This window comes from Mastigoproctus giganteus, chromosome 5 (genome assembly GCF_048544385.1).
Source record: "Mastigoproctus giganteus isolate SK-2022 chromosome 5, ASM4854438v1, whole genome shotgun sequence".
NCBI lineage: Eukaryota > Metazoa > Arthropoda > Arachnida > Uropygi > Thelyphonidae > Mastigoproctus > Mastigoproctus giganteus.
The window spans coordinates 10,063,869-10,089,147 of NC_143579.1; the positions used below are offsets into that span (position 1 = coordinate 10,063,869).

A 25,279-nucleotide genomic window follows, 5' to 3' on the forward strand; every position below is an offset into this window, starting at 1 on the left:
GTGCAGGGCTTCAAAACTAAGCACTTGCAAGAAGTACCTGATTGAATTGTTTAAGGCTTTAAATAGACTTACTAAACTTAATAGCATTCTAACTCTTTTTCAGACAACTCCCACAAGGAGTTCTACGAAAAAGAGTGAACTCCCACTTTAATAGAAAAAATTATAGGTGCAAGGTAGATGTGAGAAAATTTGCTTTCAGTCAGAACATCTTGACTGTTGTTTATTCAAGCTATCAACTTCCACAACACCAGATACCATCTGACAGTTTGGAAGTGGATAGCTTGAATAAATTTAAGGAATAATTTTTTTTATTATTGGAAGGGATGAATCAATAAGGTGGGTAGTTGTTTTTTTTTAGCTTATGTTATATAAACTTGATTCCCTGCATTATTTTCCAGTACTAATATTATAATAATAAAAACACATGAAAAACACTGTTTATTTAACTAGTAATGATTGTTGTTATTGACTGTAATCAATCAAACAAATCATAAAATAATGACAAGTTCCATGTGATTGGTTTATCACACCTGAGTGCAGCTGAGCTGTTCTTTTGTTAAAGATCATGCTCCCAGAATTGTGTTAGTTTGCCTTGCTCATAACAGAAGTAGCAACAAAGATACAAAGATTTAAAACTTAAATGAGAAGAAGTAATTTTTGAATGATATAAGTTACCAAAATTTGAACAATGTAGTGCAGCAGTACAATTAAAAATTTCCCAACCTATTTTGTGCAAAATTTTAAAGAAGCATGCAAACATGAAGAAGAGCACAAAACAAAATGCTAACTTTAACTGCACGCAGAAACATAATGGAAAAAAAATATGACCAGGTCAAATCAGCATAGAATAGTTAGTTTACTAATGTTCATGAAACAAGATACTCATATAAATGTACCAATGATGAATCAGAAAGCAGATTTAACTAAATGAAACAAAAAAAAAAAAAAAAAACAACTTTTGTTCTAAGAGACAGCCAATTTAATCACTAAAGCAAATTGGAAAACATTGTATGAAGTGCCCTCATAGTGAGAAAAAAGATGCTGCTTTTTCAGCCTTAAGAAATTGGATTATAGAAGAATTCTTAAAATTACTGCTGGATATTCACCTAATGATATTTATAAGGCCGAATAAAACTGAGCTTTACTATCATGCCTTGCATGTGCATACTTATTTGTTCAAAAATGATAGTACAAAAGAATGCCTGTCTTATGTTGCATAATGTATGGCATGTGGCAGAAAAATGAAGGTATTCTTAAGGGTGTGATTAAATTATAAACTGCTGTCCAAATGATAAAATCCTACGGACTACTGCTCAAATGTGAATGTGTAGATGACAGTCGTGATTTTTAATAAAAAGGCTACTGAAATGGGATAGGGCAGTGAAGCATAGTGTCGTTAATGTGTAATAGAGCAACGGAAATATTCACAACATTAATGTTAATAAAACAGATTCTTAAGTGCCTGCATTTTTTTGAAAATATAATTCTACACACAATTATTTTGAAAATATAATTATACCATGCAAAAAAAAAAAAAATAAAAAATTTACACCAAAATCATATTTTGATTCATTCCATTTAGATTCATTTTTTGAGAAAATATGCTGTTTGCAATGCTACAATAGTCACTGCTCAAATAACTACGATGTTAACTTAACATGACATTTAACATGTGAAGGTTAAAGTTAACCATGAATTAACACATTCATTTAACTTAACAGGCAATTGACATGCTAAAGTTACTACTTTCTCCAAATGCAATGTCACTGATCAGGACATGTAATTGGCAAATTATCAAAGCATTAGAAGCTTATTACTATTGGGAAGTAATATCTTCCTGGGAAGTATAAGTAAAATCTTGGAAATATGGAGGGCATTCAATAACTGAATGGAAATGATTTAGTAAAAAAAAAAAAAAAAGGATATGTCATAGCAGCAAGTGACTAAGAGAAAAAATTTTCAAAAAAGTAACTCAGCAGAATCTAGGAGAAGCTGAGAAAGTTATGAAATATGACCAAATAAATATAAGGGTGGGCGAAACTTGGATAACAACTGATTAGAATATTCAATGTTGCTACTAACAGATCACACATGTTTGAAAACTCATAACTCAGAATGACCCAGAATCAATAAATAAAGAAAAAACTGTCTACAGATGACAAAAAAGTTGACAATTAACAACAGCTACCAAAATGTAATTGCCAGCTGTTGGACATTTTGGGATGCAGGTAGAAAAGAACAACAAGATTAACTAGGGACACAAAAGTATACTCTTACCAAGAAAGACTTAAATTCTGTAAACAACAGTATTGAAATCGAAACTAGACATCTGCAGAAAACCTGAATGAAATATTTAATGCTTTGAATTGCAGAAGATTCTAACAATGCTGGAAGAGCTGCATTTTATCAAATGGGAACAATTTCAAAATATGTCATTAAAATTCAATGTAGCATAATAAATTTAAGGTTAGTCAGAAATAAAAATCATGAAATTCTATTTAAAGTTTGTTTTTTTATGAAAACCCCAAACACGAGAGGTAATAGAATCTATAGTCCTTAGTAATTTGCATGGGTTTCGAGGTTGAGAAGACAAAACAAGATATTTGTTGACATTAGACTAGAACTTCTTAAACTTGTATTTCCTGTAAATTACACTCTAATTTTAAGGAAATACGTATGAAGGAAGGCTGTTCCAGAAAAAGGCAGTTGAATTAATAAAACGAGGAAGATGAAAAGTTGATTTTGTGAGTTTGAAGTTGGACAGTAAATGGATGTTGGCTGGTGGCAGCACATCTTCAGACTGTTTTGAAAGAGATGGCGATAATTATAGAAGCCAATTCAGAAGCACAGTGCCCATGGAAGTATCTATAGTTTTAGAAGGATTGAAATCAACTAAGTTGTCTTTGCACCACTGGAGAATTACATGGAGATTGGCATTTAAGGAATTGGTGGCAGATATTTGAGAAGTTGAAGCTGATTAAGCAGGGAAAGATTTCTCAAACTGGAGAGTGGAATGCAATGTGTTATCACCAGCAAAACCATGGATAGGATTTCCAGTCAATGGAAAAAGGTCATTAATATACAAGAGGAAAAGAGTGGGAAAAGGACAGAACCTTGGGGGACACTAGCATTAGTGGAGAAGTTAGAAGACAGAGACTCATCTACCATTACCCTCAGTGATGGCCGATGGGTCAATGGGACGACATTTAGATGGGAGGGATTTGTCACCCTTTTTAGGAACTGGCTGGATATGAGCAAATTTCCAAGCAGAAGGGGAAAACACCTTCAGAATAAGAAAGTGAAAAAAAAGGCAGGCAGCAAAGAACAGGAGTAAGTTCGGAAGTGCACGTTTTGAGAACAATTGGAGAAATACTATCAGGACCTGAAGCTTTCTTAGCTTCAAAATTTGTCAAATCCTTCTGACATCCTATAGATGGAAGACCACAGGAGGCATTTAATGGAAAGTGCTGGGAACAGTGGGAGGTGCTTTACCAAGATCATTAATGCAAGAGTTGGAAGAAAAATGGGATGCTAGCAGGTCAGCTTTATCCTTAATTGAAGTGACAATAGAACCATGTGGTTTTGACAGAGGTGGTAGCAGAGATGGGAAAAAGTTGTGGCCAATAGCTTTGGCAAGAGACCAAAACGCTCGGTTGCCATTAGGGCAAGAAGCAAGTTTTCTACTCTCCGACCTGTTCGAAATCTAGTTTGGACTGATTAATAACTGCTTTACAATTGTTGCAAGCACTGGTTAGGCAGAAAACGAAACTGAAGAATTGGAAACAAGCCAATTACGATATGCAACATTCTTTTCTTGAACAGCCTTAACATATTTAATGGAAAAACCAAGGTTTAGATAGAGGTCGAGATTTTAAAATGGAGTATGGGATAAAGGATTCCATTCCTACAAGAATAATTTCACTGATGTGATCTGAGCAAATGTTGACATCAGAAGTTTTGAAACAGTAATCTGACCAGGGTAAGAAAGAAAAGAAATCTTGCAGGTCATCCTTTCGCATTCTTGTAATGCCAAACAACACGAGGCTGGGAATAGCCATGAGATAAAGGCTCCACTGGAGAAGAGACAATTGTGTGATCTGAGGTGCCTAAAGCACCACTCACTTCGACCATTTACTCGGAGAGGGTTGTCTGTGAAAAAAAGATCAAGCGTGTTGGCTGTATGGTTAGGATTGTCCAGTATTCTGGTAGGTAAATGAACAATCTGTGCAAGGTCATTAGTAATTGCAAAGGCCTCAGTATCTCGACCAGCTGGGTCAGTGTGATTACAAAATGGAAGCCAGCTGGAGTTTTGAACATTAAAATCACCAAACAAAATTACCCCACTGTTAGGAAAGTTGGACCGGAGAAAGTCAAAGAGCTCCAAGTGATTAGTGGAGCTGGGAGAAGGGTAGAGACAGCAGATTAATTTGACAGAATGAAGTAGAGAGATTTTAAGCCAGAGAAGATTGAAAAGAGATTATTCCATATTATGAAGTGCCTGATAGGGAATATCGGAATGGACATATGCACAAATAGCACCTTTAAGGCAAAACGAATCGTATAGTGAATAATTTGGGCGACTGAGACGAGTAGTGGATGAATCAACCGATTTTCTGTCAGAAATATTGCATGGGGTTTGGCGGACTGTAAGTGGAAATGGACATCACCAAGATAAGAACTGAGACCATGTATATTTGTGAAATAAACTATGAAGTGGTTGGGAGGATTAGTTCTTTTTGCAGAAAAGTTTTCTCAATTAGTTGACTATTCATGGTGTATTCAATAGAAAGAAAAAGTAGGGGAGGCATGATGTATGAAGTAATGAAATCTTTGGATATGGCATATGCATGGTAAGAATATACCCAGATCCTTGCCATAACATAGCATCGATAATGATGTTGAGGCTATTGCAATTACCAATGACCTTGCACAGATTGTTCATTTAACCTACAAGAATACCGGACAATTCTAACCAAACAGCCAACACGCGTGATCTTTTCCTCACAAACAACCCTTCTAAGTACACCATCGAAGTGAGTGGTACTTTAGGCACCTCAGATCACAATATGGTAATTGTCTCTTCTCCAATGAAGCCTTTATCTCATGGCTATTCCCAACCTTGTTTGGCATTACAAGAATGCAAAATGGGATGACTTGCGAGATTTCTTTTCATTGGTCACATTATTGTTTCAAAACTTCTGATGTCAAAGTTTACTCAGATTATGTCAGTGAAATTATTCTTATAGGAATGGAATCCTTTATCCCACACTCCATTATAAAATCTCATCCTTTATTTAACCCTTTGTTTTCCAATAAATGTGCTAAGGCTATTCAGGAGTAGAATGTTGCATAATGTGACTGGCTTGTTTCCAATTGTTCAGTTTCATTTTCTGCTTACACCAAAGCTCGCAACAATTGTAAAGCAGTTATTAATGAGTCCAAACTAGATTTTAAACAAGGAGCTAAGAGTAGAAAAATTGCTTCTTGCCCTATGGTAGGCAAGAATTCTGGTCTTCTGCCAAAGCTATTGGCTGCAACTTTTGCCCAACTCTGCTCCCACCTCTGTCAAAACCACATGGTTCTATTGTCACTTCAATTAAGGATAAAGCTGACCTGCTAGCATTCCATTTTTCTTCGAACTCATCTATTAATGATCTTGGTAAAACACCTCCCATCATATCCAACACGATCCATTCAATGCCTACTGTGGTCTTCCATCAAAAGGATGTCAGAATGATTTTGACAAATCTTGATGCTAAGAAAGCTTCATGGCCCAATGGTATTTCTCCGCTTGTTCTCAAAACAAGTGCTCCTGAATTTACTCCTGTTCTTTGCTGACTTTTTTCACTTTCTTATTCCAAAGGAGTTTTTCCTTCTGCTTGGAGATTTGATCATATCCAGCCAGTTCCTAAAAATTGTGACAAATCCCTCCCATCCAATTATCATCCCATTGCAATTACTTCTACTCTTTCTGAAATAATGGAGAAATCAATTAACTGCCAACTCAAACTACCTAGAAATCTTCCGTCTGATCAACAATCTCCAGTATGGATTCCATCAGTGTCAATCCACTGGTGATATTCTGGCTTGTGTTCCCCATTTATGGACAATTCAATGGAAAAGTTCGGTGAAACACAACCAGTTGCTCTTGATGTTTCGAAGGCTTTTGATCGCGTTTGGCTTAAAGGTTTTCTAAACAAGCTTCCATCTTGCAGTTTGCCAACTTCTTTTTGTAATTGGTTATCCAGTTTGCTCTCTGATCGCTCACTGAGGGTGATGGTAGATGGTCTCAGTCTTCTAACTTTTCCACTAATACTGGTGTCCCCATTATTTAATTCAATAAGGTTGAATTCTTTCCCCACTCTTTTCCTCTTGTATATTAATGACCTTCTTTCGTTGATTGGATATCCTATCCACAAATTTACCGATGATAGCACAGTGCATTCCACTTTCCATTTTGAGAAACCATGTCCTGCTCAATCAGCTTCAAATTCTTGAATATCTGCTACCAATACCTTAAATACCAATCTCCAGTAGGGCAGAGCCAACTTAGTTGATATCAATCCTTCTAAAACTCAGTCTTGTCTTATATCTCGCAAAAAGGATTCTTCTGCTCCTATGCTTATCTTTGGTGACACTCCAATTTCTATTCAAGTTGATATATCTCTTTTGGGGATTACCCTGGCTTCTAATCTCTCTTGGCACAAGCACATTACAAATATTGCTTCCTCTGCATCTAAAAAACTTGGTTTTTCTCTTTCGCTCTCGGTGTTACTTTTTTTCCAAACAGCTGTTCACTCTGTACAAATCGCAAATGCGCCCTACCATGGAATATTGTTCCCACATCTGGGGCAGTGCCTCCAAAACCTCTCAGGTTTCTATATTGCATTCAGAAGAGGGCAGTTAGATTGATTAATGATTCATCTCTAACAGAGTCTCTCCACTCGCTGTCACATAGACGTACTGTTTCTGCTGCATGCGATTTCTAAAGATACTTCCATGGGAGCTGTTCTTCTGAATTGGCTTCTATAATTCCTGCTCTCTTTTTCAAAACTGTGCAAACACATGCCACCAGCAGCCAATATCCATTTACTGTGCAACTTCAAACTCACAGAACCAACTTTTCATCTTCCTTATTTATTCATTCAACTGTGATTTTCTGGAACAACCTTTGTTCATGTGTCTTTCCTGAAAATTACAGTCTACAGAAGATCAATTCTGATGTCAAGAAATATCTTTTCTCGTCTTCTCAACTTCCAACCCAAGCAAGGTACTAAGTACTATAGGTTCTAATACCTCTCATGATTGGGGTTATCAAAAAAAACAAAAAAGATGTAAAAGATGGGGAAGGGTTCACTGGCATTTAGCTCTTGAGATGAAATATGGGTTCCACCACTTCAAGCCTCTAACAAGTAAAGTGGTGGTATTCCACCGGTTGATGAGTCATCTACCACCTAGCATTGCCTGGTAACACAGAGGGATGGTATTCCTCTGTGTGGTGTTGGTGCCACACCACAACTCCTGCTTACGTTGGTTCACACATGGGTGGTGACTCACAGTGTGGGTGTGCATGGGAGTTACACCCAGGATTACTAACAGTCCCACCATCGTGAAGGAGCAAGCAGATGATTTGGCTGTCACAGACCATCCGGACTCCACCAAAATTGGGTCCACTTGACTTGAGTGTATCACGAATATTAGCTCCATCAGCATTTTAGTCTTCCAGGTAGCAAGCACAGCTTGGCTGGCATATCTGAGAGAATGTCTGCAACAGCCTCAAAGACCAGAGTTTACAGCAGTGTTTCCCAAAGTGTAGTACATGTATCTCCACGAATACAAGTACCACATGGGGATACACGAATGAAAGGGTTTTAAATGGTACATGGCAGAATTTTTTATTTTACTTTATCATAATTTTTTTGGGCTGCTGAAAAGAATTCAATAAAATTTAGTATAGTGAGTTCTGCTTGCAGGTATCACTGGTTAACTGAACCAGCCACTTCACTGAATCAAAACTTGAAAACCTCTTCTCTTATTAGCATCACAAAAGATAACAGAGCTATATAATATGATTTTATGATTTACATTATGCCACTCCTCTTCTTCAGGCAATGGATTGGCAAGTGATTGCAAACTTCAAGAAAATCTATACCAAGAAAATGTTTGCAATTTGCTTTGCAGTGAACTCTGTTGAAATTGCTCTCACACTAAAAGATTTTTGGAGGTTGACGTTCAACATCCTGGACCATGTGAGGCAAATCGTAAGTTTTTGCCAAACACAAAACTCACGGTGCACAAAATTAGCATTAGAAAAGGCAAGTTTATATAGCCTCAGCCAAAACAAACAAAAAAAAAAAAAACCACATTCCACCCACCCACTCGCTCCAAATGTCTGTCTAGTTCTACTTCGAATCTATTAAAGCTATGAACTTCTACATTGACAGATGGAAATTTGTTCCAGAAACCAACCACCTGCTGGCTAAAGGCAAACATCTGCACATTTATCCTACAACATGCCCTCTCAGGTGATTATTCTGAACAAGAAGAATCCCATCAACACTGAGCATGCCCAAACCATTCAAGGCTTTATACACTTCGATCAGATCACCTCATATGTGCCTAGTCTCCACACATTGTATTTTTGCAAAATTTAAGCCTTGTTTCATAAAGGTGTGCCCTGATCATTGCCTTATACAAGGGGATAATCACCTCCTTATCCCTGCTATAAAAATTCCTGTATATATATCACCAACAAGGCACCATGAGCTACTCTTGCAGACTGTCTGCACTGCTCAGAAAACTTCATATCTGTCTTCACGATTACCCCCAGGTCCTTTTCATTCTCTACAGCTGTCAGTGTAGTACCACAGAGTTTATACATTACTCTGGTATTACTGCTTCCCATATGTAGTACTTCATATTTGTCAATGTTAAATTTCATTTGCCACCTCTCAGCCCATCTGCTCAACTTTTCTAGATCCTGTTGAAGCAGCATACTGTCTCCATTTTGCCTCCTTTAATATAACCGGATAGATCCCAACTACCCCAGGTGCCTTTCTTATGTTTATCTTCAACAATTTCTCCTCCACTTTGCTCTGTTATTACAAAATCATCTAGCTCACTGACAGGGTTAAATTCACCTCTGGCATTCCCCTACCTGAATAACTCCTCATGTGTGAATGTAGATAGAATATACTCATTTAGTTTGTTGGCTACCTGGGCAGGATCATCAACAGTTGAACCATCAATATCAAGTGGATCAATCTGATTCATCCCCTTCCTTCTAGGGTTTACATAAGTAAAGAACTCTTTGCTGTTTTTCTTTGCATCCTTTGCCAAAGATTTCTCGTAATCTGCCTTTGCCAGCCTAATCTACTTTGTCATTTGGTTACAAAGCAGCTTATATCTATCATAGGCTTTTACGTCACCTGTTAATTTATATGTATCTGAATCATTTTTCTTTTCGGCCACATGTCTGATTAGTTCATCTAATATCCATTTAGGCCAAAACCTTGAACAATATATCTTAGGTGGTATGAAAAGCCAGTAGACACACCATATAGAATTTAAATACTGTCTCAGACCAACGTCCTCATCTTTACAAAAGCAAAAAAACCTTCCCTTTATGCCTGACATTAGTTACCTCTTTCAGTAAATCCCACTTCAGCACACTATGATCACTGCCACTTAGTGGTTCCTTTTCGGCAGATTCTTAATGCACGAAGTGTCACTATAGATAATCAGATCAAGAGTATTACTCCCTCTAGTTGCCTCCTGAACATGCTGCTGTAGAAAACAATCATCCAATAAATCCACAAAAGCCTTGCTACTGTGTGAGTGACCAACCCAGAAATTCAAGTCAATATCTGCAAAAATAAAATCCCCCATTATAAGACACCCAGATTTATTGACCCACTATTTCTCTGTACAGTTTTGTATTATACTCATCAGAGTCTTTAGGCCTAAAAGAAACTCCTACTCCCAATTTTGCTTTCTCACTGCTTATGTCACACAAAACTGATTCAACGCTGCACTGTCCAGTCATGTCGACTGGATGTACTTCATTGGATTTTATGTGTTTCTTAACTAATACCATAAACCCTCCTCCCTTCCTATCCTTCCTCTACACATTGTGCTCCCCGAATTCCATTTCTGTATTCCTTATATATGTGTGACACGTCTCTGAGATCCCAACAATATTTCCCTTTGATGTTTTGACCAGCACCTCAAATTCATCAAATTTATTTACCAAACTCCTAGCATTGGTGTACATGCAATTATACATGCACCCATTCCTATTCTTAGCTACTCTAACACTGCCCATGTATTTATTTGTTTCTCAATGACTCCCAGTAGTCTCTGAAATCCCCTGCACCTTGTTTTCCAGCTGTAGCTCATTCAAATAGGAGTGAAAGAATCACTTTCACATCTGCAAGCAGCTACTGTTAATCTGTTAGGAACTGTATCCCCCGAGCTAGCAGTTTTCCCACCCACATAACACTGCCTCAGTAGCATCAGCAAATATTCTTGCACCCTTTCTATTTAAGTGTATCAAATCCCTGTAGAAGCAGTCTCTCCTGTTAACCAGCACAGACCAGACTGAGAAAATTTCTACCCCTTGAGCCTTGCACAACCTCTCCTATTGTGTCTGCGCAGAATTGCAGACACTTTCCAATTCAACCATAACTCTCAGCTTTTTTTAAACATTGACCTCTTGTTAAGTAATTCCGCCAGTCTCCTACTCTTAATATCATTAGTGCCAACGTGTTCAACAATATCATCTCTTATGCCCTTAAAAGATGATATCTACTCTACAACGTCATCAACCTTTGCCCTCGCAGATATACCCCAGTCCAGTTCCACCTATCCTTTTTGCAGAATATGTTCCCCATTTCCCTAACAATACAATCATTGACAACAACCAGTTCCTGTGGGAGCAGCACATTCTGCCTTGGGAGTTGCCATCATATTGTGATGTTCAAGAGCAAGCTCTGGCATTGATGTGGGCAGCTGAGGGCTTGATGGGCCTCTCAATTTAAATCCTTTGAGGGCATGCACCCTGTCCTTTAGGCTCTCATATGGGCCCATAACAATGCTGAGTTGCCATCTGATTTACTCACACTCCTTACATTGTGCATACACAAAGACATTCCCATTGGAAATATCATGGCCTGTTCCTGATGCTCCACAAGCATCAAACAAGGAGTAAATTTCAAAAATCTATGATTCAGCCTCAGTTTTCCACTCAGCCACAGCAGTCCCATTAGCTTAAACCTTTTGCTTTGCTGCTCTGGCCTGAGTGATGATTTCGATTCAATTTGAAATAAAATTTCAATTTCAATACAAAAATATAACACTAAACTTATTTTAAAAGCAGTGTTATAACACTGGCATTAGCATAGAGGCATACGATGCAAGAAAGCAAGCTTATGCAGCATCAGCCAAAAAAAAAAAAAAAAAAAAAGAAAAAAAAAAGCCTTAAGTTTATTTAGGCTATCAACTTCCAACAACAAGAGATGGAAGTCTGTTCCACCAACAAGCTAACCACTGGCTAAAGGCAAACTTCCGCACATCTATCCTACAACTGTCTTTCCTCAATTCGAATTTATGCCCTCTCAGCTGATTATTCTCTGCAAGAAAAAGAATCCCATCAGCATTGAGCATACTCAAACGATTCAAGGCTTTATACACCTGAAACAGATCACCTCACAGGTGCCTAGTCTCCAGACACTGTAATCTGCGAAATTTAAGCCTTTCTTCGTAAGAGCAACCCTTTGTTCCATTCACTAATCTTGTTGTGTACTAATCTATACTCGTTCCAACAGCTCCACATTCTTCTTAAAATGAGGCCTCCAGACATGTATACAGTACTCAAGGTTTGGCCTGATCATCGCCTTATACAAGGGGATAATCACCTCCTTATCCCAGCTAGAAAAATTCCTGTATATATCACTGATAAGACACCATGAGCTACTCTTGCAGACTGTCCGCATTGCACAGAAAACTTCATATCTGCCTGCACAATTACCCCCCAGATCCTTTTCATTCTCTACAGCTGTCAGTGTTTATACGTTACTCTGGTATTACTGCTTCCCATATGTAGTACTTCGCATTTGTCAATGTTAAACTTCATTTGCCACCTCTCAGCCCATCAGCTCAACTTTTCTAGATCCTGTTGCAGCAGCATACTATCATTAACAACTCTGCCAACCTTTGTATCGTCTGTTGTACATTAAGCCTGATACACCTTCATCAATATCATTTTTAAATACAGAAAACAACAATGGACCCAACACTGAACCCTGAGGGACTCAACTAATAACATTAGTCCATGAAGAGCAATGTCCATTGATTATCACTCTGTCTTCTCCCAATCAACCATCCCTTTATCCATAGCAGCAATTTGCCTCCAATACCGCACTGCTCCAATTTGTATAGCAGTCTTGCATGGGCAAAAGGATCAACAGCCTTTCTAAGATCCAAATATATGATATCAAAAAGTATTCTTTGCATCAAGTTCTTTGTGACCACATCATAGTATCCAATAAAATTGGTCAGACAACACTTCCCTTTAACAAACCCATGCTGTGTCTGAGCTATAGCAAGATCATCTTGTCTAGATGATCCTGCATTGCTTCTTTAACCAGTGCCTCCATTAATTTCCATGGAACAGAAGTTAAACTAACAGGTCTATAATTACTTGTGTCGCCCTTTGATCCTCCTTTGTGAATTGGGGTCATATTTGCACATTTCCAGTCCATGGGTACCTCCCCTGAGTTCAAGGAAGCTCTCATAATTATGGCAAAGGGTTTGCTTACTTCTTTTGCTGTCTCCTTTAATATAACTGGATTGATCCCATCCACCCCAGATGCCTTTCTTATGTTTATCTTCAACAATTTCTCCTGCACTTTACTCTCAGTTATTACAAAATCATCTAGCTCACTGCCAGAGTTTAGTTCACCACTGGCATTCCCCTCCCTGAATAACTCCTCATGTGTGAATGTAGATGCAAAATACTAGTTTAGTGTGCAATCCACCTGAGCAAGATCATTAATAGTTAAACCATCAATATCCAGTGAACCAATCTGATTCATCCCTTTCCTTCTAGTGTTTATATAGGAGGTAAAGAACTCTTTGCTGTTTTTCTTTTCATCCTTTGCCAAAGATTTCTCATAATCTTTGCCTTCCTAATCTCCTTTGTGACTTGGTTACTGACCAGCTTATATCTATCATAAGCTTCCATTTCACCCATTAATTTTTATGTATCGCATGCATTTTTCTTTTCGGCCACATGCCTCATTAGTTCATCTGACATCCATTTAGGCCTAAACCTTGAACAATATTTCTTAGTTTGTATGTAAGGCCTAGCTGCTTCCAAGATTAATTCTTTGACCTCCCCGTTTGAATTTTCTGTTAGTAACATCATCAGTTGATCCCACCATATAGAATTTATGTTGGTTGTTAAGGACACTAAAGACAGTACGTTTCTGCAACAGGATCTAGAAAAGTTGAGCAGATGGGCTGAGAGGTGGCAAATGAAGTTTAACATTGACAAATGTAAAGTACTACATATGGGAATCAGTAACCCCAGAGTAATGTATCAACACAGTGGTAGAGAATGAAAAGGACCTCGTTGTAATTGTGCAGGCAGATATGAAGATTTCTGAGCAATGCAGGCAGTCAGCAAGAGTAGCTCATGGTGTCTTGTCAATGATATACAGGAATTTTTATAGCAGGGATAAGGAGGTGATTATCCCCTTGTATAAGGCAATGGTCAGGCCACACCTTGAGTACTGTATACAGGTCTGGAGGCCTCATTTTAAGAAGGTTGTAGAGGTGTTTGAAAGAGTACAGAGAAGGGCAACAAGATTAGTGAATGGAACAAAGGGTTACTCTTACAAAGAAAGGCTTAAGTTTTGCAGATTAGTGTCTGGAGACTAGGCACCCGTGAGGTGACCTTACTGAGGTGTATAAAACCTTGAATGGTTTAAGCATGCTCAGTGCTGATGGGATTCTTCCTCTTGTTCAGAATAATCACCTGAGCGGGCATAAATTCAAATTGAAGAAGAACGGTTGTAGGATATGTGTGTGGAAGTTTGCCTTTAGCCAGCGGGTAGTTGATTGGTGGAACAGACTTCCATCTTTTGTCGTGGAAGTTGATAGCCTAAATAAATTTAAGGCTGAAGTGGACACGTATTTGAAATGAACGGAGGGGTGAAAGGGGAGCGAGTTTTTTTTTTTTTTTTTTTTGGCTGATGCTGCACAAGCTTGCTTTCTTGCATCATAGGCCTCTACTAATGCTAATTATCTCTGAGTTATGTTTTATGACTGCCTTATCTCTTATCAAGTTATATGTATTAATTTATAATTTTACATTTGTAAAATATAGGTCATTATATATATTTAGTTAAAAAAAGTACAATTTAATTGACAATGAAATTTAATAAATTTTACTGATTAATTGATAATACTATACTATACTCAGATAACAGATTTCTAATAAAGTGCTATGTGTTTCGCTAACTAGTTAGTTTTACGTTAAACCTTACGCTATCTAGTTCGGGATATCCATTGTTTCATATAACAATGGCAGCAAGTTACATCTACAGACACTAAGTATTAATTAACTTTCAAATTTGCTATCTAAATTCAAAATAAACCAAGGAGCTTATCTAGGTCTATAAGCTACTTATGGAAAATAATTTAATATAACAACTGAATCAATAAAATGGAAGGATATCTTGTATGAAGAGCACACAAGACAGTTTGCAAGAGAAGGGCCAGTAAGGCAAAACTAACAAAAGGGCATGCAATTATTGTTAAGTTTGAGAAACACTGGTTTAGAATATTAATCCGAAAATTATAAAAATATTATCATATGTTTGTGTGTGTGTATAATTTAATTACACACACACACACACACACACACACAATAAACTTACCAGGGGTACAAGTTACTGGCAAGAAGACTGGATTTTCATATTCATCCAAAGACATTTGAATTATCTGTTCTGCTTCAGAAAGAGTACTTGCTAGTAATGGGGTTGGAGAGAAAAATTTAAAATTCTGTTACAACAACAACAATAATAATAATAATAATAATAATGGGCATGATCGCCAAATGGTTACAATGACACTGTTCAACCAGCCTGATGTACCTGGGCTCGAGTGCCGCCTTAACAGAAGCAAACACGGTTCCATCTTGCTGGGAGAACGGTGTAATAATAGTAATAAAATTTGAATAATAATAATAAATAGATTAATAATAATAAATAAACATCATGAAAGTTACTCCAGCAGATCTACCTACCTGAAGGTTGGCAACTAATGCAGATTGTGGTGCCATTTGGTGTCACTCCCGAGAACTACCACTGGATATAAGCCAACGGATAAACAAGTGGTCCACCTCCATAGATGGATGATGTTGCAAAGAAACATTAATCATATTGCATCAAGTGCAGCGGTGGATAAAGGCACTCGCATTCAGTCATTAGGCAGAGGGGGTCGGCTCAAAAAGTCAGAGACAGTTTCCCGGGGAAGCCAGAGGAGCAAGTAGCACTGTCCCCCAGTTTGGCTACCACAAGAGAAAGGCAAGACCATCCGGCCCCACCAACTGGAAGTGCTTCCTGTGCAACTGTACTAGTGACTACACAGGAAGGAAGAAAATCCCAACGCATGAAGTGGCACATCGAAATGAATATGTACATTATGCAAGCATACTACAACATAACGAAGCTAGACACCTATATGACAACATACAAGATGAGACTACATACTAAGTGGTTGGAATGATTCCTGGATACTCAGAACAGCAAATAGCAGTCCATCATCATGAAGAACCTGACAGTTCCTGCAATCTTGGAAAAAAATCAAGATTGACGTGAGTGATCAACTACAAAGGATAAAGAATATGGCCAAAACAGAAACAGAGGAGGAAGAAGATGCGACTACTGAACCAGAGGAGGAAGAGCAAGAAGAAATACAATCCACAGCAGCTGAACCGGAAAGTGACAAGGTCATGATATCCAGATTAGAAGACGAGCGGAAGGCCATAACAGAATTCAAAGGAATGGAACCCACAAAGACTCAAGAGGCCCAATAGAAACTCTAGAGTCACAGACAACCTTAATCGACAAATAATATCACAATACTTCGACAACAATGGTGTACAAAAGATGAGAGAATGGGAGATTCGGAAGGAAGAAGTAAAACAGATGATCAGCAACTCTCACAACTGGCGAACTACAGGAATAGATAACATTCACAACTACTGGTACAAGAAGCTCATTTGCACACACACACAAGCACCCAGCAGAGCAGTTCACCCAAATGATAAGGCACCCAGAGACAAACCAGATATTTTCACTCAAGGAATTACATATCTTAAGCATAAAGATACAAGAATCCCAGCAAAATGCAGGCCAATTACCTGCCTTACAATGATGTACAAGATCCTGACCAGCTGAATAACCAAGATATGAGACCAGTTGGAGAGCAAGAACATAATGGTCAAAGAGCAGAAAGAATGCAAGTGGCTGAGCAAAGGATGCAAGGAGCAAGCCTAGAAGAAGTGCCGCAACCTGTACACTGCCTACATCGATTACCACACTGACAAACTTCTTAGGAGCAATGATGGAAAAATGGAGTACCACCATTAAGATTGAGAACATCACAACCAAGCCAATCTCCACCATGAGAGGAATCTTTCAGGGAGATGTCTCAGGCCTACTGTGATTCTGTCTAGCACTTAACCCACTATCCACCATGCTGAACAGAAGCAAATATGGATATAACCTCAAAGAAGGAAGGAAGAACCCGTACACCCTCTCACACCTGATGTACACAGATGGCATCATCCATGCGTGGCAACAGAGAAGCAATTACTCTGGATCAGTGAAGAATTTGGCAATGATATTAGCATTAGCATTAGTTGTTGTTGTTTGGTTTTTAGGAGCATTAGCAACTAAGGCCATATTGCTCCGGGATATGCGGTGGTCATTCCCTGACCTTTCCGCATCCTTCATATTTGGTGGCGACGGGCTCGAACCCCGGTCTAATCAAGAAGCGTGTGCTATGCACTGCTGCTCCTTCCCACCTGGCTACGGAGGCGCCGTTTAGCATTAGTAGAGGCATTTGATGCAAGAAAGCAAGCTTATGCAGCATCAGCCGAAAAAAAAAAAAAAAAAACCACTCCCACTTCACCCCTCTGTTCGTTCAAAATACCTGTCCAGCTGAGCCTTAAACTTATTTAGGCTATCAACTTCCACGACAAGGGATGGAAGTCTGTTCCACCAACCAACCACTCGCTGGCTAAAGGCAAATTTCCGCACGTCTATCCTACATCTGTCTTTCCTCAATTTGAATTTATGCCATCTCAGGTGATTATTCTTAGCGAGAGGAAGAATCCCATCAGCACTGAGCATGCTCAAACCATTCAATGCTTTATACACCTCTATCAGATCACCTCGCCGGTGCCTAGTCTCCAGACACTGTAATTTGCAAATCTTAAGCCTTTCTTCGTAAGAGCACCCCTTTGTTCCATTCACTAATCTTGTTGCCCTTCTCTGTACTCGTTCCAGCAGCTCTACATCCTTCTTGAAATGAGGCCTCCAGGCCTGTATACAGTACTCTAGGTGTGGCCTGACCATTGCCTTATACAAGGGAATAATCACCTCCTTATCCCTGCTAGAAAAATTCCTATATATCATTGACAATACACCATGAGCTACTCTTGCAGCCCGTCTGCACTGCTCAGAGAACTTCATATCTGCCTGCACAACCACCCCCAAGTCCCTTTCATTCTCTACCACTGTCAGTGTAATACCACAGAGTTGATACGTTGCTCTGGGGTTGCTGTTTCCCATGTGTAGAACTTTACATTTGTCAATGTTAAACTTCATTTGCCACCTCTCAGCCCATCTGCTCAACCTTTCCAGATCCTGTTGCAGCAGCATAGTGTCAGTAGTGTCCTTGACAACCCTGCCTACCTTTGTATCGTCTGCAAACTTCGACATTAAGCTTGATATACCATCATCAATATCATTTATGAATACAGAAAACAATAATGGACCCAACACTGAGCCCTGAGGGACTCCACTAATAACATTAGTCCCCGACGAGCAGTGTCCATTGATTACCACTCTCTGTCTTCTCCCCCTCAGTCACCCCTTTACCCACAGCAGCAATTTGCCTCCAATGTTACACTGCTCCAATTTGTGCAGCAGTCTTCCATGTGCAACAGTATCAAAAGCCTTTCTAAGATCCAAGTATATAATATCAAAGTTATTCCCTGCATCCAGTTCCTTTGTGACTGCATCATAGTATCCAATCAAATTGGTCAGGCAAGACTTCCCCTTAACAAAACCATGCTGTGTCCGAGCTATAACTGAAGTCTTGTCTAAATGATCCTGCAGTGCTTCTTTAACTAGTGCCTCCATTAATTTTCCTGAAACAGAAGTTAAACTCACAGGTCTATAATTGCTTGTGTCAGCTTTTGATCCTCCTTTGTGAATTGGGGTCACATTTGCACATCTCCAGTCTATGGGTACCTCCCCTAAGTCCAAGGAAGCTCTCATAATTATGGCTAAGGGTTTGCTTACTTCCTTTGCTGCCTCCTTTAATATAACTGGATAGATCCCATCCACCCCAGGTGCCTTTCTTGTGTTTATCTTCAACAATTTCTCCTCCACTTTACTCTCAGTTATTACAAGATTCTCTAGCTCACTGCTAGAGTTGAATACACCTCGGGCATTCCCCCTCGATAAATAACTCCTCATGTGTGAATGTCGATGCAAAATATTCATTTAGTTTGTTAGCTACCTGAGCAGGATCATCAACAGTTGACCCATCGATATCAAGTGGACCAATCTGATTCATCCCCTTCCTTCTAGAGTTTATATAAGTAAAGAACTCTTTGCTGTTTTTCTTTGCATCCCTTGCCAAAGATTTCTCGTAATCTACCTTCGCCTGCCTAACCTCCTTTGTAACTTGGTTACAGATCAACTTGTATCTATCATAGGCTTCTGTGTCATGTGTTAATTTGTATGTATCCCATGCATGTTTCTTCTCTGCCATATGCCTCATCAGTTCATCTGACATCCATTTAGGCCTAAACCGTGAACAATATTTCTTAGTTGGTATGTAAAGTCTAGTAGCTTCCAAGATAAGTTCTTTGAATGCTTCCCATTTTGCATTTACTGTTGGTAACATCATCAGTTGGTCCCACTGTATAGAATTTAAATACTGTCTCAGTCCATCGTAGTCGCCTTTACGAAAGCAATAACCCTTCCCTTTACCCCTAATGGTAGTTACCTCTTTGAGTAAATCCCACTTCAGCACACTGATCACTGCCACCTAGTGGTTCATTTATCTGCAGATTCTTAATGCATGAAGAATCACTGCTGATAATCAAATCAAGAGTATTCCTCCCTCTAGTTGCCTCCCGAACATGCTGATGTAGAAAACAATCATCCAATAAATCCACAAAAGCCCTGCTAGTGTGTGAGTGACCAGCCCACAAATTCCAGTCAATATCTGGGAAATTAAAATCTCCCATTATAAGACTCTCTGATTTACTGGCCCACTCTATTTCCCTGTACAGTTTCTTATTATACTCATCAGAGTCATTAGGCCTATAGCACACTCCTACTCTCAATTTTGATCTCCCAATGCTTATGTCACACCAAACTGACTCAACACTGCACTGTCCAGCGATGTCCACTGGCTTCACTTCCTTGGATTTTATGTATTTCTTAACTAATAGCATAACCCCTCCTCCCTTCCTATCCAGTCTATCTTTTCTGTAGACGTTGTACTCCCTAAATTCCAGTTCTGCATTCCTTATATCTGTGTGACACCAAGTCTCTGATATCCCAACAATATCTGCCTTTGATGTTTTGAGCAATACCTCAAATTCATCAAATTTATTTACTAAATTCCTAGCATTGGTGTACAAGCAAGTATACATGCACCTATTTCTATTCTTAGCTACCCTAACACAACCCATGTGTTTACATGTACCGCAATGACTCCCAGCAGTCTCTGAAATATCCTGAATCTTGTTTTTCAGGCTTCTGCTCATTCCAATAGAAGCAGTGCAAGAATCTTGTTCACCTCTGCCAGTGGCTACTGTTAATCTATTTGTCTTTGTATCCCCCCAAGCTAGCAGTTTTCCGACCCACCTAACACTGCCTCGATAGCATCAGCAAATATTCTTGCACCCTTTCTATTTAAGTGTATCCCATCCCTGCAGAAGCAATCCCTCCTGTTAACAAGTACAGTCCAGGCTGAAAAAAATTCTACCCCTTGAGCCTTGCACAATCTTTCCAGGGCCGAATTGATTGACAAGGCTCTCATCATATACTCCCTCCTATCATGTCTGGGCAGAATTGCAGACACTTTCAAATTCAACCCTATTTCACGGCTTTTTTTCAACAGTGACTTGTACTTGTTAAGCAATTCTGCCGGTCTCCTACTCTTGATATCGTTAGTGCCCACGTGTACAACTATATCACCTTTTGTGCCCTTAAAAGATGATATCTGCTCTACAACGTCATCAACCTTTGCCCCTGCAGACATACCCTGGTCCTGTTCCACCTATCCTTTTTACAAAGCATGTTCCCCGTTTCCCTGACAATAGAGTCACCAACAACTACTAGTTCCTTTGGGACCAGCTCATTCTGCCTTGGGGGTTGCCGCTGTGTTTCACGATGACCAACTGCAAGCTCTGGCGTTGATGTGGGCAGCTGAGAGCTTGATGGGCCCCTCAATTTAGTTCCTTCGAGGGCATCCACCCTGTCCTTCAAGCTCTCATATAGGCCCATAAGAACGCTGAGTTGTTGCCTGATTTCGATACACTCCTTGCATCGTGCACACACAAAGACATCCCCCATGGCAATATCATGTCCCGTACCTGAATGCTCCACAAACATCATGCAAGCTGTGCATTTTAGAAGGCTGTGACTCAGAAGGCAACTGCACCCCTCAGTTCTCCTCTGAGCCACAGCACTTCCATTAGCTTGAGCCTTTTGTTTTGCTGCTCTGGTCTGAGTCATGATTACTTTTAATTTAAATAAAATTTCAATTTCAGTTTATAACCCTAACTTATCTCCCAACACAGCTATAACGGGATATATATTTTTAGCGTCAAGTATTAATCAATCAGTCAAGTATTAATTATCTCCGAGTTCCCTTTATATTACTTCCGTCCGTATCAGTTATGTATTAATTAATTAATTATACGTATTTATTAGATTACGTTTGTAATCTAAGTCGGTATATGTATTTAGTTAAAAGTGCAATTTAAATGCCAACGAAGTTGAACAAGTTTAATGGATTTTACCGATCGCTGAAAATATTATAACGTATACTATACTAACGCTATCTAGGTTCGATATATAACGATCGTATGACAAAGACAAAGGCGGAAGTTACGAACGGTAATCTATGGACACTTAAGTATTAATTAACTTTCAAATCTCGCTGTCCCAATTTGATGGGCCCCTCAATTTAGTTCCTTCGAGGGCATCCACCCTGTCCTTCAAGCTCTCATATAGGCCCATAAGAACGCTGAGTTGTTGCCTGATTTCGATACACTCCTTGCATCGTGCACACACAAAGACATCCCCCATGGCAATATCATGTCCCGTACCTGAATGCTCCACAAACATCATGCAAGCTGTGCATTTTAGAAGGCTGTGACTCAGAAGGCAACTGCACCCCTCAGTTCTCCTCTGAGCCACAGCACTTCCATTAGCTTGAGCCTTTTGTTTTGCTGCTCTGGTCTGAGTCATGATTACTTTTAATTTAAATAAAATTTCAATTTCAGTTTATAACCCTAACTTATCTCCCAACACAGCTATAACGGGATATATATTTTTAGCGTCAAGTATTAATCAATCAGTCAAGTATTAATTATCTCCGAGTTCCCTTTATATTACTTCCGTCCGTATCAGTTATGTATTAATTAATTAATTATACGTATTTATTAGATTACGTTTGTAATCTAAGTCGGTATATGTATTTAGTTAAAAGTGCAATTTAAATGCCAACGAAGTTGAACAAGTTTAATGGATTTTACCGATCGCTGAAAATATTATAACGTATACTATACTAACGCTATCTAGGTTCGATATATAACGATCGTATGACAAAGACAAAGGCGGAAGTTACGAACGGTAATCTATGGACACTTAAGTATTAATTAACTTTCAAATCTCGCTGTCCCAATTTGATGGGCCCCTCAATTTAGTTCCTTCGAGGGCATCCACCCTGTCCTTCAAGCTCTCATATAGGCCCATAAGAACGCTGAGTTGTTGCCTGATTTCGATACACTCCTTGCATCGTGCACACACAAAGACATCCCCCATGGCAATATCATGTCCCGTACCTGAATGCTCCACAAACATCATGCAAGCTGTGCATTTTAGAAGGCTGTGACTCAGAAGGCAACTGCACCCCTCAGTTCTCCTCTGAGCCACAGCACTTCCATTAGCTTGAGCCTTTTGTTTTGCTGCTCTGGTCTGAGTCATGATTACTTTTAATTTAAATAAAATTTCAATTTCAGTTTATAACCCTAACTTATCTCCCAACACAGCTATAACGGGATATATATTTTTAGCGTCAAGTATTAATCAATCAGTCAAGTATTAATTATCTCCGAGTTCCCTTTATATTACTTCCGTCCGTATCAGTTATGTATTAATTAATTATACGTATTTATTAGATTACGTTTGTAATCTAAGTCGGTATATGTATTTAGTTAAAAGTGCAATTTAAATGCCAACGAAGTTGAACAAGTTTAATGGATTTTACCGATCGCTGAAAATATTATAACGTATACTATACTAACGCTATCTAGGTTCGATATATAACGATCGTATGACAAAGACAAAGGCGGAAGTTACGAACGGTAATCTATGGACACTTAAGTATTAATTAACTTTCAAATCTCGCTGTCCCAATTTAGAATAAACCAACGATCCTTACTAGGTCTATAAGCTACTTACAAAAAATAATTTGATGTAAAAGATATTCAATAAGCGGCTAAATTTGGCTAAAAAACTTCTCGTTCAGCGGAGTTGTAACTTGTAACACGTGGATTTGATACCCTTACCGATACTTTTATGCAATTACAAGGCCGAGTAAAGAATAAATACACCAGATTAATCAGAAATATCACAAAATAATGCTATACTACTAAATTTAAATCAAAAGTTTTAGAAAAACAATAATTTCAAATCAATAAATAAAAAAAATCCACTTAGCGGCTTTGAACACGTCTCAAGGATGGAATTTGGGCTAGACAAATGCAAGATGCACGGATTGCACCAGATCAAATTAGTCAACCAAAACTACCAGCTGCAGACTGGTACAGAGATCGAAGCCATGATGGAGGCCTACAAATACCTGGGGATGATGCAGGCTCAGCAGTTACAAAACTAGGAAATTAAGGCCTGCCTGACCGAAAAATACCATCAAAGACTGAGAAGCTTGCTGAAGGCAAAGCTGAATGGAGGGAACACAGTTTAAGCCATAAACACCTATGCAGTCCCAGTGGTAACATACTCCTTCAGGATATCATGAAAAAGACAAGGACAATGAGACGAAGAGCCGCCAACACCACCTGAATTCAGCTGTGGAGAGACTGACAATTGCTAGGAAAGGAGGCCTGATAGACCTCACTGAGCAACAGAAAACAGTGATTGCTAACCTGAAGGATTACTTCCAGAAACACACAGCCATAAGGAAGATAGACAAGCTGCACACCCCATTCACCCTAAGCGAGGAGTCCCCTCCCACCCAGATGGCACAAAGGAAGCTAGAAAGATGGGTAAGGAAGACACTCCATGGTAGACACTACAATGACCTCCATCAGGATCACATAGATAAAACTGCTTCCAATGCATGACTCACAAGAGAGACACTCTTCCCCGAGATTGAAGGATTCATGCTCGCCATCCAAGACCAGGTAATCAACACTAGAAACTATAGAAAATACATCGCCAAGAAGCCGGAGTGTCCGATGACCAATGTTGTCGATGATGCCACCTGGCCTCATCGACATGTCCAGGTAGCCAAGATAATACATCAAAAGCTAGCAAGGAAATAACAGTTGAACAAAGAAGGTGTACCATACTGCAAGTATGAACCCCAGGCAGTACCAGAAATCATAACCTGTACTGAGATCACACCATAATAACGAATAAGACGATCCTGCAGAACAGACCGGACATAACCCTTGTGAATAAGAAGGAAAAGGCTACCTATCTAATTGCCATAGCGCTGCCCAACACTGGCAAAATTCCAGAAAACCATTGAGGAAAAAATCATGAAGTACAAGAACCTAAGACGGGATCCAAGAGATGTGGCATATCCACAGGTGTGCTGGTAAATTTTTAACAACTGGCTCTCTAAAAGAAAGACGGTTTTAATTGCAGCCATCACCCCTAGGCGGCACCACCTCTCTCTCCCGTGATCCTTTGCACGGAGGATGCCATGAGACGTCATCAATCACGTGAATTGTCTTTTCCCGTCTCCAGTGTGTTTTTACCATAAGGGTGCACAAAAATTCTTTTATCTTAAACACAACATACTGTCTGCTTTCGCCAAAATCATAACTTCGTTGTTTCCCTAGTCTTTAGAACTCTTCATATCCATCTTATTTTCCACTCCAATAGTTCCAATTTGTTTACATAATGCACAGCCAAGTCTCTTATTTTGATAATTTAGCCAATTATACATCACACAAGTCACTTTTTTTATTTTTTTTAATCAACAATCCAGCAACCTTAATCAGGCATTTATGTCAGTCATTCCTTGCTGTTGGACACATACTATCAGGAACAAAAACAGCCTTTGACACAATCTCTGTAGTAAAGTCTTCACTCACATTCTCACTTGATTTTGATTTCTTAATGTAGAAAATGAAAAGAAACTAGTAATTCTTTCCAGTTTTACTTTACGGTTCATGGTTCAAGACAGTTTTTTTTATTATTTTTTCTTTATTTAATACTAATTCACTCATAATCTCATTACCACCTTATCTCAAGGGCAGTTAAATAAAGCGTCTAAGTTGAAAAAGAACAAATACAAAGTTATTAATGTTTGTTTGTTTGCTTGCTATTTGGTTTTTAGGAGCATTAGAACTAAGGCCATATTGCTCCGGAAATATGCGGTGGTCATTCCCTGACCTTTCCGCATCCTCCGTATTTGGTCGCGGGTTCGAACCCCGGTATAACCAAGAAGCATGTGCTACGCACTGCTGCTCCTGCCCACCTGG

General features: G+C 39.0%; 1 protein-coding gene across 1 annotated transcript in view; it reads right to left on the reverse strand.

The window, feature by feature from the left end:
• The window catches only part of LOC150085164 (huntingtin-interacting protein 1-like), a 637,041-nt gene that overhangs the window by 271,690 nt on the left and 340,072 nt on the right, over positions 1 to 25,279 (reverse strand). The window contains exon 20 of the mRNA XM_090373855.1: positions 14,943 to 15,032. Coding sequence (XP_090229981.1) covers positions 14,943 to 15,032 — 90 coding nt within the window. The remainder of the gene's footprint in view (positions 1 to 14,942; positions 15,033 to 25,279) is intronic.